The sequence below is a fragment of the Colossoma macropomum genome, unplaced genomic scaffold, assembly GCF_904425465.1.
Source record: "Colossoma macropomum unplaced genomic scaffold, Colossoma_macropomum, whole genome shotgun sequence".
NCBI lineage: Eukaryota > Metazoa > Chordata > Actinopteri > Characiformes > Serrasalmidae > Colossoma > Colossoma macropomum.
The window spans coordinates 7587283-7601832 of NW_023494787.1; the positions used below are offsets into that span (position 1 = coordinate 7587283).

At 39.6% G+C, this 14550-nt stretch overlaps 1 protein-coding gene across 1 annotated transcript; it reads left to right on the plus strand.

Annotated features, from left to right (window-relative positions):
* The first annotated feature begins 1901 nt into the window (after positions 1-1901).
* Positions 1902-9241, plus strand: LOC118805300 (protein Tob2). Its single transcript, XM_036566010.1, has 2 exons — positions 1902-2098; positions 5660-9241. Exon 2 carries the CDS (start codon positions 5913-5915, stop codon positions 7107-7109), a length of 1197 nt encoding a protein of 398 aa, XP_036421903.1. The 5' UTR covers positions 1902-2098; positions 5660-5912; the 3' UTR covers positions 7110-9241.
* Positions 9242-14550: the final 5309 nt, after the last annotated feature.

The window sequence follows — 14550 nt, forward strand, 5'->3', positions numbered from 1 at the left end:
TCTAATGATATCAATGATATACACAGAACACTATATTGTCCCATTGCCATCACCATCAGTCACTATTATGAATCACTGTATAACTACTTCATGCACCACAATGCAAACCGAATTACTGTTAGGTAATTGACGTATGTATCCTGGCCATTTAGGAGGTTACAGTTTGTAAGAATGGGTATCATAGAATGTGAAATCTTTAACAAAAAAGAAAATAAGGAATAATGAAGTAAACTGAATATAAACTGAGACGTTCAGGGAGAGTAATATGCACAGTTGTTGTTGTTCAGTGAGTGTAGTTTCTGATTATAAAGGGGAGAGTGGCAGTAAAATGCATTACCGTGGTACTCGTGCTTTGGCTGTATGTGGAAAGAAACCATTTTCAGCTAAAGTGAATTCATTCATCCCGACAAAGAGGAAATGTCTGTACAATAAAGTGAGGCCATTTAGTCCAGTAGGCCCTGGGTCAAATCCACAGAGAGCAACATTGGATTATCCATGTCTACAAGCAATCCTGTCTTTCAAAATATACAGAACAATAAAATATTCATTGCTTTCCTGTTATTTCAACAGGTTATTATGTAAGATGGCAGTGCAAGTAAAGATAATGAAACTTGAAGTTGAAACTAATCCAGGAATAACCACAGAAATCCATAGAGTCAAGCATCAGTCCCAGCTATTGTAATTTTAATGAATTCCCCAAAAAGGAGGCCTTTACCTAGAAAGCTCAATATCCCCTCCTATTTTAAGAAGCCATTTCTCTGAGGATGTAGAAGACGTACTCTGGGAATAAATCTCTAAAAGCTCTGCTGAATACAGAGATGAACCACTATGACTATGCATTTATAGTAATGATGAAAATATTACTGTTACAGACAAAATTTTAAAACCAACTCTAAGACAGTATAGCAATGTATGATGTGACAGTTCTTAACAAATTTTGCTCAATCTTGTTAAAATCAGTGTGCAACTAGTTAAGTAGGCTGCTAACTACACATATATGGATCATTTTCTGGTGTGCAATGCTCTACAGAATAATAAAATTAACATACAAAGCACTGTGGGGCTTAAGTATACAACATTTAGTTCTGTAGGCCTTATAGAAATACAACATATTCGTTCTCCAATGGATCCTTTGACATTATAACGCCAAATCATGATACGTTTTCTGATTTATTCTGTTCATCAGCTGAAATGTTTAGGGAAATGGTCCCGAGTCAACTAAGACTACACTTCCCATGATGCAGTTCTTTAAGGTGGCCAGTACTTGCATTGCTGACTGGACATCCTGGCAGCCCAACTGACATTGGTTCCTCCCCCTTTTCAGCCAATAGCAGCTCTGTTGCTATCACTTCTTATATTTTTAGCATTGCATAGCACAGCCTTCCACACAGAAATATCACTTCGCCACATAAAGTAGTGAGCGTATTACTGACCGTGTATGCATGACAAATAGTGGCATCCATTCATTTGTCTCAACTGAAAATAGGGTAAAAAGAAATAAAAGGGCAGGGTGGATTAATAAAAACATCTGGTCAGACAATATAATCGTAGACTCCTGCTGTTTTATTCCATTTAGTAGTACAACCATTAAACCTTGACATGAAAGTACACCATACACCATAGAAAGTTCCAGAGAAAGTTAATTGCCATATATATATATATATATATATATATATATATATATATATATATATATATATATATATATATAATATGTGTGTGTGTTTGTGTGTACATAAATGTGTATGTCTGTGTGTGTGCGCCCCTGTGCTGTGATGTCAAATCCCTGTGTTAATTACTACAATGTGTGGAAAGTAGTTCCAGCTTGTTCCGCGTCATCACACGGGGGCGTGTCCCAACGTGTCTCATATAAATGCACGCGGTTGTCAAACAGTAAAGTTTCCCCAGGCTGCTTCAGAGTGGAGGGTATAAGAAGCAGTGCGTGTATCAGCAAATGTCCCTTTTAACGTTATTTCACTCCGTGCACTCAATTTCGCATGTTTAAAAAACCCCCATTTCCCCAGTGCCAGAACAGCTGTCCGACTCGCACTTCATTCATAGGAGTCCTGCTGGTGGGATAATAAGAAAAACGCTTGCTGTGAGTAACCTCGTCTCTCGCCTTTAGATTTATTCCGTTATATAACATTATTGTGTTGTTCGTTTGGTATCTTTCTCGTCTTCGCCTTAGATAAATGATGTTACGATGTCTTCGGTGCGCTCTTATTGCAGGTTTTAGTATTGAATGAGTCAAGAGCTCTAGCTGTCTGTCGTCCATTTTAGAGGTTGGTGTGTTGTTAGTGCCACCTCAACTTGCTTAATGAAAAGATCTGCTGATCATGATGAAACCTGGGTGCTGTATGTTTAGGTTTTTGCTCTGCTTGCAGGGTACTTGAGCCTTCTAGTCGATGTTATTCTAGGCAAGTGGGGCCGAAACACTTTAAATACGAAATGCTCGTGTATTTTCGCCTTTTCAGCTGTACAGCGAAGCTACTGCTGTACTGCGACTAAGTGCTGTTGGTCAGCTGAGTTTAGATGGTGTTTTTTTTTTTTGTTTAAGTGCTGGAAAAGTCGGTGGAACGGTCCCATGTCTTTATTTAGCGGCACTGCTCGTTGCCCCATATTAAAATTCGACAAATAACTGTTTGGTTGATGCACATTCCTCGTTATTACTTTATTTTTCTAGTCCCTGTTGTCCCCTTTCAAACTGTCCATCCTGGTGAGAAATTCTAAGCACTCTCCTTCACCAGCACTGAAACATACAGTGAAACTTATTCTGTAGGGATACTGTTTATTGTGGCTTTATTTTCAAATAGTCACATTGTCTGTGTTGGTTAGATCTTGCTAGAGGTAGAGGATACTAATGCCTTTGTCCTGTCCAAACAATGCTGCTGTGAACAAAACAACAAACCCTGGGCTAAAACTACAGGCCCCCCACAGTGTGTCTGAATGTACACTGGAGGGGAAAAGGGTGGAATACGTTTAGTCTACTGAGATCAAAAGCTTCAATCTGAAGGGGGGCAAACTACAAACCACGTCACTGAAGTGTGAAGTTTGTTGTCATTGATTCACGTTTGGAAATCGAGGGATTAAGTGGTCGACATTACAGGTCACTTTTGTTTAAACCTATCTTCGTGTATGTGCGTTGACACTGCAGTTTTGCATTGTGTGACATTGAGTGACATTGAATGCAGGAATTGAATGTTTTCAGGAAAGCTCTCGCCTCCACCGTGTTAATTCATCTCACCAGACTAACAGCCGTACATCACAAGCACCAACAACTCTGCTTTAAATAAGAGGTCATTAACGTTTGTGAAATATTAGTCGCCTAAGCAAGACACAAAATCAGCTGTTTGTTATTGTTAGCGAGCCAAATCGCTAACGGCTCGTTTCGACAGCTTTTCGTCTAATTCCGTTTGTCCGGTCGGTTTAACATTAAACGTTTCCACAAACAGTAACTAATGATCTAAGTGTCAAAATGAATCTGCCATTAAAACCATTAAGGCTAGTTAATTAGTCGCTATAGCAACCTGCCGAATTAACGTTAGCCTGTTAGCTAGCAAAGTCGAGCATCTCGTCGACTTTGAGCGGATGATTTCTGCTTTATGCTACAAACCAAACAGTGACAGTCACTAACAGCGCTGGGGGCTGTGTAGCTGAACACTTTAATACCGACCACCGACGAAGATTCGTACGTTAAATCGGAGAGTTTTAGGACGTTATCTGGAGTTCGCTGATCTGTTTTGATGAAGCGGCGAAGGCGGACACACGCGATTTTGACGTCAAACTGCAGTGCATTATGGGAATTGGTGTTTTAATATTTATTTATTTATTTTTTTTGCTCACCGGCCATTTTAAGCCAGCGTCAAGACCGCTTTCAGGATCAAATTTAAAGGGGGTTCCACCGATTTTTCAAAGTTTCGGAATAATTCGGTCCTTGAGATGTAAAGTCTTTCATAGTGGTCTGTGAAGTGGTTCATTGTAGGGAAACATACGGAGTCAGATTTCTTTACAGTGGTGGTGATGGGAACCAGGGGTCACAATGTCTACAACATAAATATAGCCTTTTTACTTACTATCCAAAACCACCAGTGCACCTACACATTGAGTTTTTACATGCAGTGTTGAGGGTAAAATCGTCATAAATCAGAAAAAATGTTTTCTTTGGGAAATGTTTTGCTGCATGCACCCTGCATAAACAATTTAATGTAATGACTTTCTGTGAGAGAGCTCTGTTTTGACTAGAACAAAGCATTTTACATGAAACCACTCTGGATGATTGTTTAGATCTCAACCATTTAATTATGTAGATTTTTTGAGAAATCGATAAAGTTCCATTTTAAATAGGAAACATTTAGTACAGAGCTTAAGGCTGCAGTTCTACTTCATACTAATTCATATTTCCAGTATTTTAAATAGGGTTTCAAACTGAGGAAATGTTTTTTAAAAAATTAAAGGGAATTTTGTTTTTTTTATTTTTTAAAATCTGCATAATGTAATCATGAAGCTGTAGTCATTCATCGTAGTCTGAAGTGAAATGCTTTGCTCTGGAGAAACTTACCAAGTTGGAATTGTTCACAGCAGTGGTGATGGGACCTAATTATCTAGAGCATTTCATGCTACTAAAAGCCAAATCAGTTATTCCATGAAATGGTTACAAATAATGCCTGATATACTGCTTTATTTTATTAAAAAATAGTCCCTGAAGAAAACACTTTTTTTCTGCAACATTTTAGTGGCCACATTAAAGACAGAGACCCCTTGTTAATAACACCATTAGTGTAAATATTTTTTTTTTTGTATATATATTTTTTTAAAACAATACACAGTATCACATCATTCTACTGTGAATCATTCTCAATGATTGAATAGTTTAATATTTTGGAACAATCGGTGAAGAATTCTGACCTGGGCAAGTTTCTCTAGAACAAGTAACAGTTTTTGGAGGAAGTATGTTTGTCTCAGTAAGTACTACAACAGCGACATATTTCTTATTTTAAAAATGATGCTGAAAGTGGGCTTGAGGCTCAGATAAAGCTGCCAGTGTGCCTAAAAACTAAGCACCAATTCCCATAATGTACTGCATATTGACTCGAAATCGCATTTAAAAAATGTTGATACAGAAATGTATTTGCTGCATATAGTTTTGGGCCTTATTTTCACAGCCAAGAAAAGTCTTTAAGAGTTGAAAGATCCATTTATCACTTCAGGTGTAATTTGAAGTATAATGAATGCTCTGGAGATGTTGGCTATAACCTTGAAAACAGTGTTCCTGACTCCTCCAGATCGGTCATTCTCCTGCACTGCATTATTTTGTTTTTCTTTTTTTGTCATGTTTGTTAATACTCTGAATTGGATTAATTTGATCAGGAAAACAGTAAATAGGCAGTGCAGAATTGGGAAATGCTGCTCCAGGAACTCATATTAGCAGTAAGTTTCCCTTTCTGGTGTTCATTCAGTGTTGTTCGGAGCTGAACTTTCCCCTCTCAATGCCAGTGTAATCCTGAGCGCTTTAGCTGCTGCCGGCAGGGCCAGATGAGGGATTTGAGATAAGCATGGATTGCTACATCATCCATAGCATCTGCTAACAGTCATGCTCCTTTCTCTATATCCCCTGTGTTTGACTTCTGAAAGTTAATTTCTTTTCTTATGTTATTTGCAGAGGGATTAAAGAGGGTCATCCAGCCACAGTAAGTCCTGTGTGGTCAGAGCCATTTAAGGAGTCATCCTGTGGATTGCATCCAGTCTTCCACTTTGAAGCGGAGAGGCTGCCTGCCAGTCTTTACTCTGCAGCGTCCACACCAAGGACTGGTCGTTTCATTCCTCTAACGAAACTTGGTGAGACATGTGGAGGCCGTTTTAGGCCTTTTGTAAGACATAGCATTGATCTTGAGCCTCTGATCCTCTCTTCAGCCATGCATCTGGAGGTAAAGGTTGCATTGAACTTCATAGTGTCCTACTTGTACAACAAGCTCCCACGACGACGGGCAGACCTGTTTGGAGAGGAGCTGGAGCGCATCCTGGTGTCACGTTTTGAAGGGCACTGGTACCCTGAGGCACCTCTGCGTGGTTCAGCTTTCCGTTGCCTGCACCTAGGAGCCCCTAGGGACCCTATAGTGGATCTGGCAGCCAGAAGGAGTGGGTTGGACACGGAGGAAGTCCGTGCCAACGTCCCTCCGGAGCTCAGCATCTGGATTGACCCTTATGAAGTGTCCTATCAGATTGGAGAGAAAGGTGCTGTGAAGGTGCTCTACATGGAGGATCCTCCAGGGTTAGGGGGTGAGGGTGAAACATCAGAAGGCATTGGAGCCATGGCCAAAGGAGATCTGGAGCTGGAGGAGGGGAAGAGTTTGGGCTTCAACCCTGATGCTCAGGTGTTTGTGCCCATTGGTGGCCAGGTGTCTCCAGTCATGCTGCCTTCTCTCTCTAGTTCACCCACTCCACTCTGCCAGGGTCTGTTCAGCTATGCAGGCCCAAGTACACCAACCAATCCTAATGCACACTCCAACGCTTCCTCCCCTTCTCCACCCAGCACAGGGCTGCCATACCCTCATCCAGCTGCCGCACCCAGCTCCCGCCCAGCTCCCCAGCAAATCACCTTCACCACGGCCAGCTTTGCTGCCACTAAGTTTGGTTCCACCAAGATGAAAAAGTGTGGGGGGTCTGGGGTGGTGGGTGGACCTGGCGGTGTCGTTGGCGTTCCTCAGCAAAGAATGCTGAGCCACTCTCCCACTACCATATCTCCCCCAGGGCTGGTGAAGCACAAGCCCATTTCCGTCTCAATGCACTCCCTGGCTGGCCAGGTTTCAAGCCAGCTTTCCCCGAATGCCAAAGAGTTTGTCTACCCCACTGCCCAGGGGTCCCTCTACTTTGACACTGAAGCTCCACCCTTGACCCACACTGGCCCTTTCCAAGCACCACCCCCACATCCTGCCCACCCCCATGCATCGTTTGACCCATTCTCCAGCCCACCTCCAGGCCAAGCTGTGGGCGTCATCGGCGGCAGCAGTGGGATTTCCTTCATGGAGAAGCCTCCATTCGTGGAGGGCCTTGGTGGGTACAACCTGCAGTATTCCAGCCAAGCCTTCCAGCCTGTAGTGTTGGCCAACTGAGTTGAAGCTGTGGAGTGTTAGATACTAATACGGAAACACTTTTGAGAACTGTCTTTTTCACCAGTTGTTACTAATACAAAACATGTAAGTGTTATGACTACTAAGACCACAATTACCAGTGATTTTTCTTCCCCCCCCCCCTTTCATTGTTTTCAAGGCTATTTCTTTTTTCCTTGTGGAACTTTCTCCTAAGCCTGGGGAGTAACCAGCCTCCTACTGCACAGATGTTTTGATGTTTTGCATTGAATGTTATGAGGAAAAGGTCATTTTAGTCAGGTGTTCTTCACCCACGTATAGTTCTCTCTGGCTTGGCAGAGCAGTGTGGGCCCACTCTAGCATAGCCCCATGCAAAGATTTGGCTCTAGAATGACACATACTGTTCATTGTTCTGGTTTGGTTGAAGGGTTTTGGAAACCAAAGGCTAGGATCTTGCTATGTGGTCTAGTAATGCCATGTCACAGTTGGAGTTTTTTGTTTTGTTTATTTTTTTTATTCTTTTTTTTTGTGCCAACACAAGTGTCTTACAATCCTCCTACCCCTGTCACTCCAATCCCTGTGGCTTATGTGTATTGGTCAGGGCTGTGAATGCACACATTACACCTACGATGTCTGAATTTAGTGGAGTTTTCTCGTGGGACTGTATGCTTTATAAGCTAAATATCGTTGTAGAGGAGTCAAATGGTGGTAATGCTTTAAAGACTGTGAAGCTGTTCAGGAAGACTGTGTTTTCATATTCCGAAAGCCATAAACGTGGTTTGAAGCAGGAGGAAGGCAATGATGTTGACTGTTAATCGGGCTAATCTTTGTCTCTTGCACTCGTGCGTGCACAGTGTTGGTCAGCAGTGCATGAAGGTGAGAGGGCGGTACTGGGGTGGATGGAATGCAGTATAGCAGAAGGGTTTGTGATAAATGGCTTAACGTGGCTTTGGGGAGGAGAAGGAGGGAGGACAAAAGGGATGTGTGCATGTTTTGTGAGAGAATATGGGCAGCTATAACCTTGGCATTATCGAACTGGCAGTAGCTCAAATGGGCGTTGCAAAATGTGACATCAGCTGGGCTTGTCATCCTGTTTTTTACAGTTCCATTTGCAGCTGCTCGTCAGCCATAATATGGAATTGGAAGTAAACATTGGCTTGCAACAGGGACTATGAATGTGAATGTAATTTATCATTGTAAGTGGATAGTTATCTGTTGCATTTGAATAAGCAGAACAGAACAGCCATATTCTAGTCATGAAGCAGGGCCAAGCATGCTACAGTTTTCCAGGAAACTTTTCAACAATCCCAAACATTCCTTTGGATCCCAGGCAGTATTCTGTTAGTCTGTTTTATTATGACCCCTCATTCATTCAGCACTTTACCTGTTGAGATTCTCAATCAGAAAGGGCCATTTCTGTCCCATCTGATCTTTTAATAGCCAGCATTACCATGCGCAGTAATTTGATAAACAAATCAGAAGATTGGGAGTGAAAACTGCCACACCCAAACTGAATGTCACGTACTGTCTCTAAATCTGTAACTACAAACCCCACAGCAGAAATGCTTGGACCCCTTTACATTGCAGCGTGAAAGTCGATTTCATTTCATTTAGTGATCTGATTATGTTTCGTTTAGGGTGGGGTCACAATTTCTGTCGTCATTCTGACCGGGGTGAAACTGGGTGTATTTTTACATTTGTTTGTAATTTATTTAGATTTTTCTATATTTTTTCCCTGTTTTTTCAAGAGTTCTCTATGGCATTTGTAAAAGAAGATATACTATGACATGTATATATTTCTTATGTTAAGATATCCTTTATTTAGTTTCTTATGTGCTGAGGTTATTTTTTCAGAAATAACTATAAATGAATATATATGCAAGTTGAAACAAATAAAATGTGTTTAACAAAGTATTGAATGTGTATTTTACCTTGTACAGACATTGTTGACTGAAGACGGGTAAATGTGGGGGAGTTCATGATTTTTCATTTGAGCATCCTTTGAGCAGGATTTGAATGTTGACAGTTGGCTGGATTAAGAGGGAGTTTATGACCACTTGTCTGTGCACCCTGAGGGCCGTCTGAATTCTTGAACAGCCTGAATATGCTTAACATTAAAGCAATCTTAATAATCATCTACTTTAGTGATCAGAATTTTGGCTGCATAGAGCGCAGCATAAAGATCTTTTGGACTTTGGACAAAAAATAGCCTGGGCTCTTGCCTGGTCATTTTCTTTTCCCTTATCACTCCCAGATGGCTGTATACTACTGCCAAACAGCATCAGATGCTGCAGTAAAGCCTTCTGAAATGTAAGCGGGGTGGAGCAGAAGCCTCATTCTCGTTAGCTTGTTCAGGTACTGGTTGGTTGAGTATCACTGTGGCCTGCTGTGACAACTTTTAAAGAAGCCTCTTTTTTCAGTAGACACAAAGCAGATTTTTGGAGAAATTAGCTCACCACTAACTAATTGAAATCTAAATGGATGGAATTTTCTGTCTTTCTCAGCAACTGATATGTTTTTGGGGTAGTTTAAAAAAAAAATCAATAGAAAAGGATATATTTGCAAACTAATACATTTATGCATTTGGCAAACACAGAGAGAGGTAGGCTAATGTAGAGTTAGGAGTCTTGCCCAAGGACTCTTATTGGCATAGCATTGTGTGCGTGCCCAGCTGGGTAATTGAACCCAAGTGCAGTGGAAGGCATCAGTTATTACCAGCTACATTACATCAACCAGAAATCAGCCAGTTCTACTTTATTAAAATTATTAATTTGGCTAATACTGCTTGAAAACTTGGAAACTAGCTTCTAGAAATGGACCCAAAAGAGCTGCTACAAAATACAGGCTTTAAGAATGTTACCCCCAATGCTGGTCTTACCTGAGGACTAGGGGTGCCATTCAATTGGATTGTACCAATATAATCTAAATGACTTGTGAAATTATAATGGTATGAATAATTTTCTAAATAATCAGTGACAAATGATGGAAACCATGAAGAGTTTTGGTGGGGGGGTGCAAATTTCTAGTCAGACTTTAAAGCCAGTGAAGATTGCGCTAACAACTGAAATATTAAAGCTGGGTTAAATAGCCACCTTTTGCCTGTATAAGGCGAAAACCTGAGATCAGCACTGCTGAGGAGATGAGAAAGCTACTGAAGGTGTTCACTCAGGTCCTGTAAAGTGGGGTCAATCAGTACTGAAGTCTTTTGGGTATATCATTGCTGTGTTCCTAAAAGCCTCTTTTCTTTCACCTTTTAGAAACACCAGCCCCTTTTTTTTTTTTGTATTGTATGAACATTTCCTGATGAATGAACCAACAGAAAAGGTCCAAGTTTGCTTAGAATACAATGTTGTTAGTCATTTTCCCCCTCCTGTATAAAGTTACCATTTGGAGATGAAGTTGAACAGTGAAGTTTTCGTAACAGTACGTAGTAAGAGAGATTAACTTTGCAGGGCTGGCATTTCACCTCACATTTCCACCCAACAGCTTGCACTACCTGTAGACCAGGTGTGTGCCTTCTGCAGGTGAAAACAGGATGTTTGCATGCATGTTACTTTTTCTATAATGTTAGGATGAAGAGATTTTTGGATGCTGGAATAATGAGATGGAATCCTGAGAAGAGATTAACCGAATGTGCTGTGAATGTTCTGCTCTGTGTCTGTCGATCATGGTCTGGGGTGTGTGGCCTCAATAGACACCTGCTGATCTGTATTAAAATATTTGAATGAATATTTACTTTCTTACTTTTTACACAAATGGAGGAAGATGATGGTCTTATTAGCCTAATCTGCTAAGTGAGAACAGTAACAGAGCTGCATTCTGTGTCAGTTTCTAAGACCAGGGCTGGGTGATACGACAATGTTATCATTATTGCAATAAATTACACTACAGTATGCTTTTATGAGCTTAATGCAGGTATCAGGTTCTAGAACACTGTATGCTTCATACACAGTAGAGATTTAGAACTAAGTACAGGGAGAATGCAAAGAGAACAAGAGCCAGTGATGTCACAATGTTAAAGGAAAACCGCCTAGCAACAAGCAGCCGATTGGATGTTAGCCCATTAGCCATTATCTTTATATATATAATTTTACAGATTTTTCCTCTTGTTTGGTTAGATTATGAATAAAACTTTCTTTTATACTTATAGTACATTTTTTAAACATATCTTATTCAGCACTACTGTTTGCTGGAGCATTGTGTCTGTTCCAACTTGTTAGAGAACCTCAGAAAAAAACTAGCCTAAATACTGTGATACATACTGTGTGTTGCGAAAATGTTTTAGTTTGGCAATATTGCGTTTTTTTGTGCCGTATCACTCATCCCTACCTGGGACATTGACTAAAATAATAAGCTGATGACTGAGGTGTGATCACCGAGATCCTCAGTGCTGAATTAGCTTTGTTTTGTAGCTCCTGGTGACTGCTGTTAGGATGGAAAGTTCTGGAATTGACCCTAAATCAGTACTTTGTGGTTAAAGGCTCAGTAAGAGGAAACTCCACCATTTAAAAAAAAAAATATATATATATATCAGCATAATTAAATGGTTCATGTGTCATCAAAATCATTGAGTGGTTTGAAGTAAAACACCTCGTTCTAGAGAAACCTGCCGAGTCAGAATTGTTTACAGTGGTGGTGATAGGAACTGAACGTCTGAGGAGTTTAATGTCTCTAAAAGCTCCCTCACAGAAAGTTATTACATGAAATGGTTATGAATACATTTCCTGATGTCTGAGAGAATGTTTGATGGTAGTTTTGTGGTCTAAAGTGGTCTAAAACATGTTTCAATCAATTTATTTTAATCAATTCCTGGTGGAAGGATATAAGAAGAGTGTTGTAAGGCAAAATAGTCCCCAAAGAAAATTTCAAATTGGCCTTTGTTTTACCATCATCAACATTACATATAAAAACTCGAAGATGTTCATTGGGGGTTTTGGATAGTAAATAAACTGGCTATATTTGCATTGTAGACATTGGGACTCCTGGTTCCTGTCACCACTGTAAAGAAATCGGAGTTGGTAAGTTTCTCTACAAATGAACGATTTCCCATCATACCACTCGGAATGACTGTCTATATCTCAACCACCAAATTTTACAGAAATGTTCCCCATTTAAGAGTGTACTTCACCAAAAAATGCTAATGTAGCTAACAGTGAGAGCAGTGTAGCAAGGACAAGTTTGCATGAGCTCATTTGTGTATTGCTAACTGGCCCCCCTAAACCTCAATTCATTAGTAGTTTGTTTTTTGGGTCAAGTATTCCGCTGAAGTTTAATTGGACATGAGTCTGTTCTGGTGTGCTGGACTGACTGGAGCTGAACTTAGAATTAGCATTGTGTGGGTAAAATGACACTCAGACCATTTTTCCTCCCACACGTTAGAGCTTTTCACAAGAAAGCTATTTTTGAGAAGGAAAAAGAAGACAAGCCATGAAATTCCTGAATGGGAATGTAAAATGTTCCCCAGTTTAGCATCTTTAAAACTTTGCTTTTAGCTACAAAAGCAGAGCAACATGGTTCTGAGGAGGACACCCACCCAAGACCATGATTGAACAGCACTGAGAGAAAGTGAAGGGTTTTATATCTGACGTCTTTAGCTTATATAACCTTCTGTATCTTCTTTTGCACTTTGAAATATTTTTGTTGAAATAAAAGGAAAGAAAAAAAACATTTATTTTCTATGTAAAGTTTATCATTGATGCATAAATGGATATAAATGACAGAGTAAGATATACTGTATTAGTCTGGTGATTTTATTTTTGTCTGTATTTTTATTATGGGTTTTCCTCCTCTTTTCTACTGGATTCTCCCCCCAACTGATAGATGTACTGAAACCTTTCACAGCTGAAATGCAATGACCTTTTTTCTGTGCAGCTCCCAGACAGGGGGGCTTCCTACAGGAATTTCTTACTGTATCTGACTCTTTTTTTAAACTTTGTAATAAAATAAAGAATGGCAAAAGAAAGCATGAGAAAAACTGTCGTGTCCTGTGTTGTGGTTGCAGACTCTACTGCGAATATTAAAGGGATGTTTCACCCAATATGGTAACATGGCTAAAAATGAATGAAAGTTAACAAGGAACCATTTACATAAAACAGATTTTATGTATTGTTTGCAACATTAGCTTTGATGGCTAAAGTATTTCTTTAGTCTTAATGGTTGAAAAATACACCATTTTCACAGCTTTTTTCAGTTCTGAGGAATTGAACTCAAGGCAAAATTTAGATGTCTACACAAACAGTTAACCACTATGAAAAAAATATTAATTGGTTTTTAAATAAAAATTATTGCAGATAAAACATCTGTAGTATCCATCTGAATTTGCTGCACAAATACAATATTTATTTACATCGAGGTGCAAATGTGATGTGCCTATACATATGATGCATACGGTATTAAATATCCATTCATATAACCATACTATTCAGTATCAAATCAGCTACTGACATTATTACTAATTTTTCACTTTAACCCCTTTAGGGCAGCCATGAAAACATTCTTCACAAATGCATATAATATTGTATTGGAGTATAGTTCAATGGAAATGTGCATGATTTACAAAACCAAACAGTATTTTCATCTCTGTAGGTGAGCAAGCAAGTCAACATTTCTAAAATTGTTGTTCTGTTTTAATGCTATTTATTTATATTGATTTATTTATATTGATTGTGTCAGTTACACATTATTTCTTGTTAAGCAATAGAGCTGAAGTTGTGCTGTCCACTTAATTTGAACTCCTCCCCTTTTACCTCTCATTGCTCACTAGCAGCTCAACACAGTCACAACATTTCACATGCAGAGAGAAGAGTGTCCTAGTTAATCTCTAACGGGGGGTAAATATTTTTTATTTGATTATATTAATTTTAAAAAATAATAATTCCTATACCCCAAATGCAGTCAGTAAACCATGTTTGGTCCACAACAGAAGAAACAATGGAATTTCATACCCCAACAATTACAACTGTATATATTTCATGCCATATTATAAACTGTTACCTATAGAAAATGACAAAAGTATGTTGAACAGTTAAGAGCAGTAGTGGGAGTCATATTGAAGCCTGAATTTTCTACATGGTTGTCCATTTTTTATAGATAAGAGTATGTCACACTGCTAAAAAACAACATAAATTCCATGCCAAGCTGGTTTATGCTGGTCTGGTGCTGGTTTAGCTGCTCACCAGCAACATCCAAAATGCAAAATGCTGGTCTGTGCTGGGTTTTCTAGCAGGGCTTACAGTGTCAGAAACGACATAACTAAGTCTGTTTAAGAGGACTTAACAACTTTGACACAGTTTGAAGTGTGGTGATTTAGGCTGCAGTTTGCACAATGCTAGTTGTGTCTCGATATGTCAGCTACATGAGCCTCGTAGTTCAGTCTTCAAACATGTCTTGTCTGATCGACTACACTTGGAGAAGGAAGGAAGATTGTGGAGAACGGATTTTTAGCCAAACTATAGCTTTGATTGAT

Bases quoted from the DNA above. Each gene is read 5' to 3' on its own strand.
- LOC118805300 (XM_036566010.1), top strand. From the start codon at position 5,913: ATGCATCTGGAGGTAAAGGTTGCATTGAACTTCATAGTGTCCTACTTG.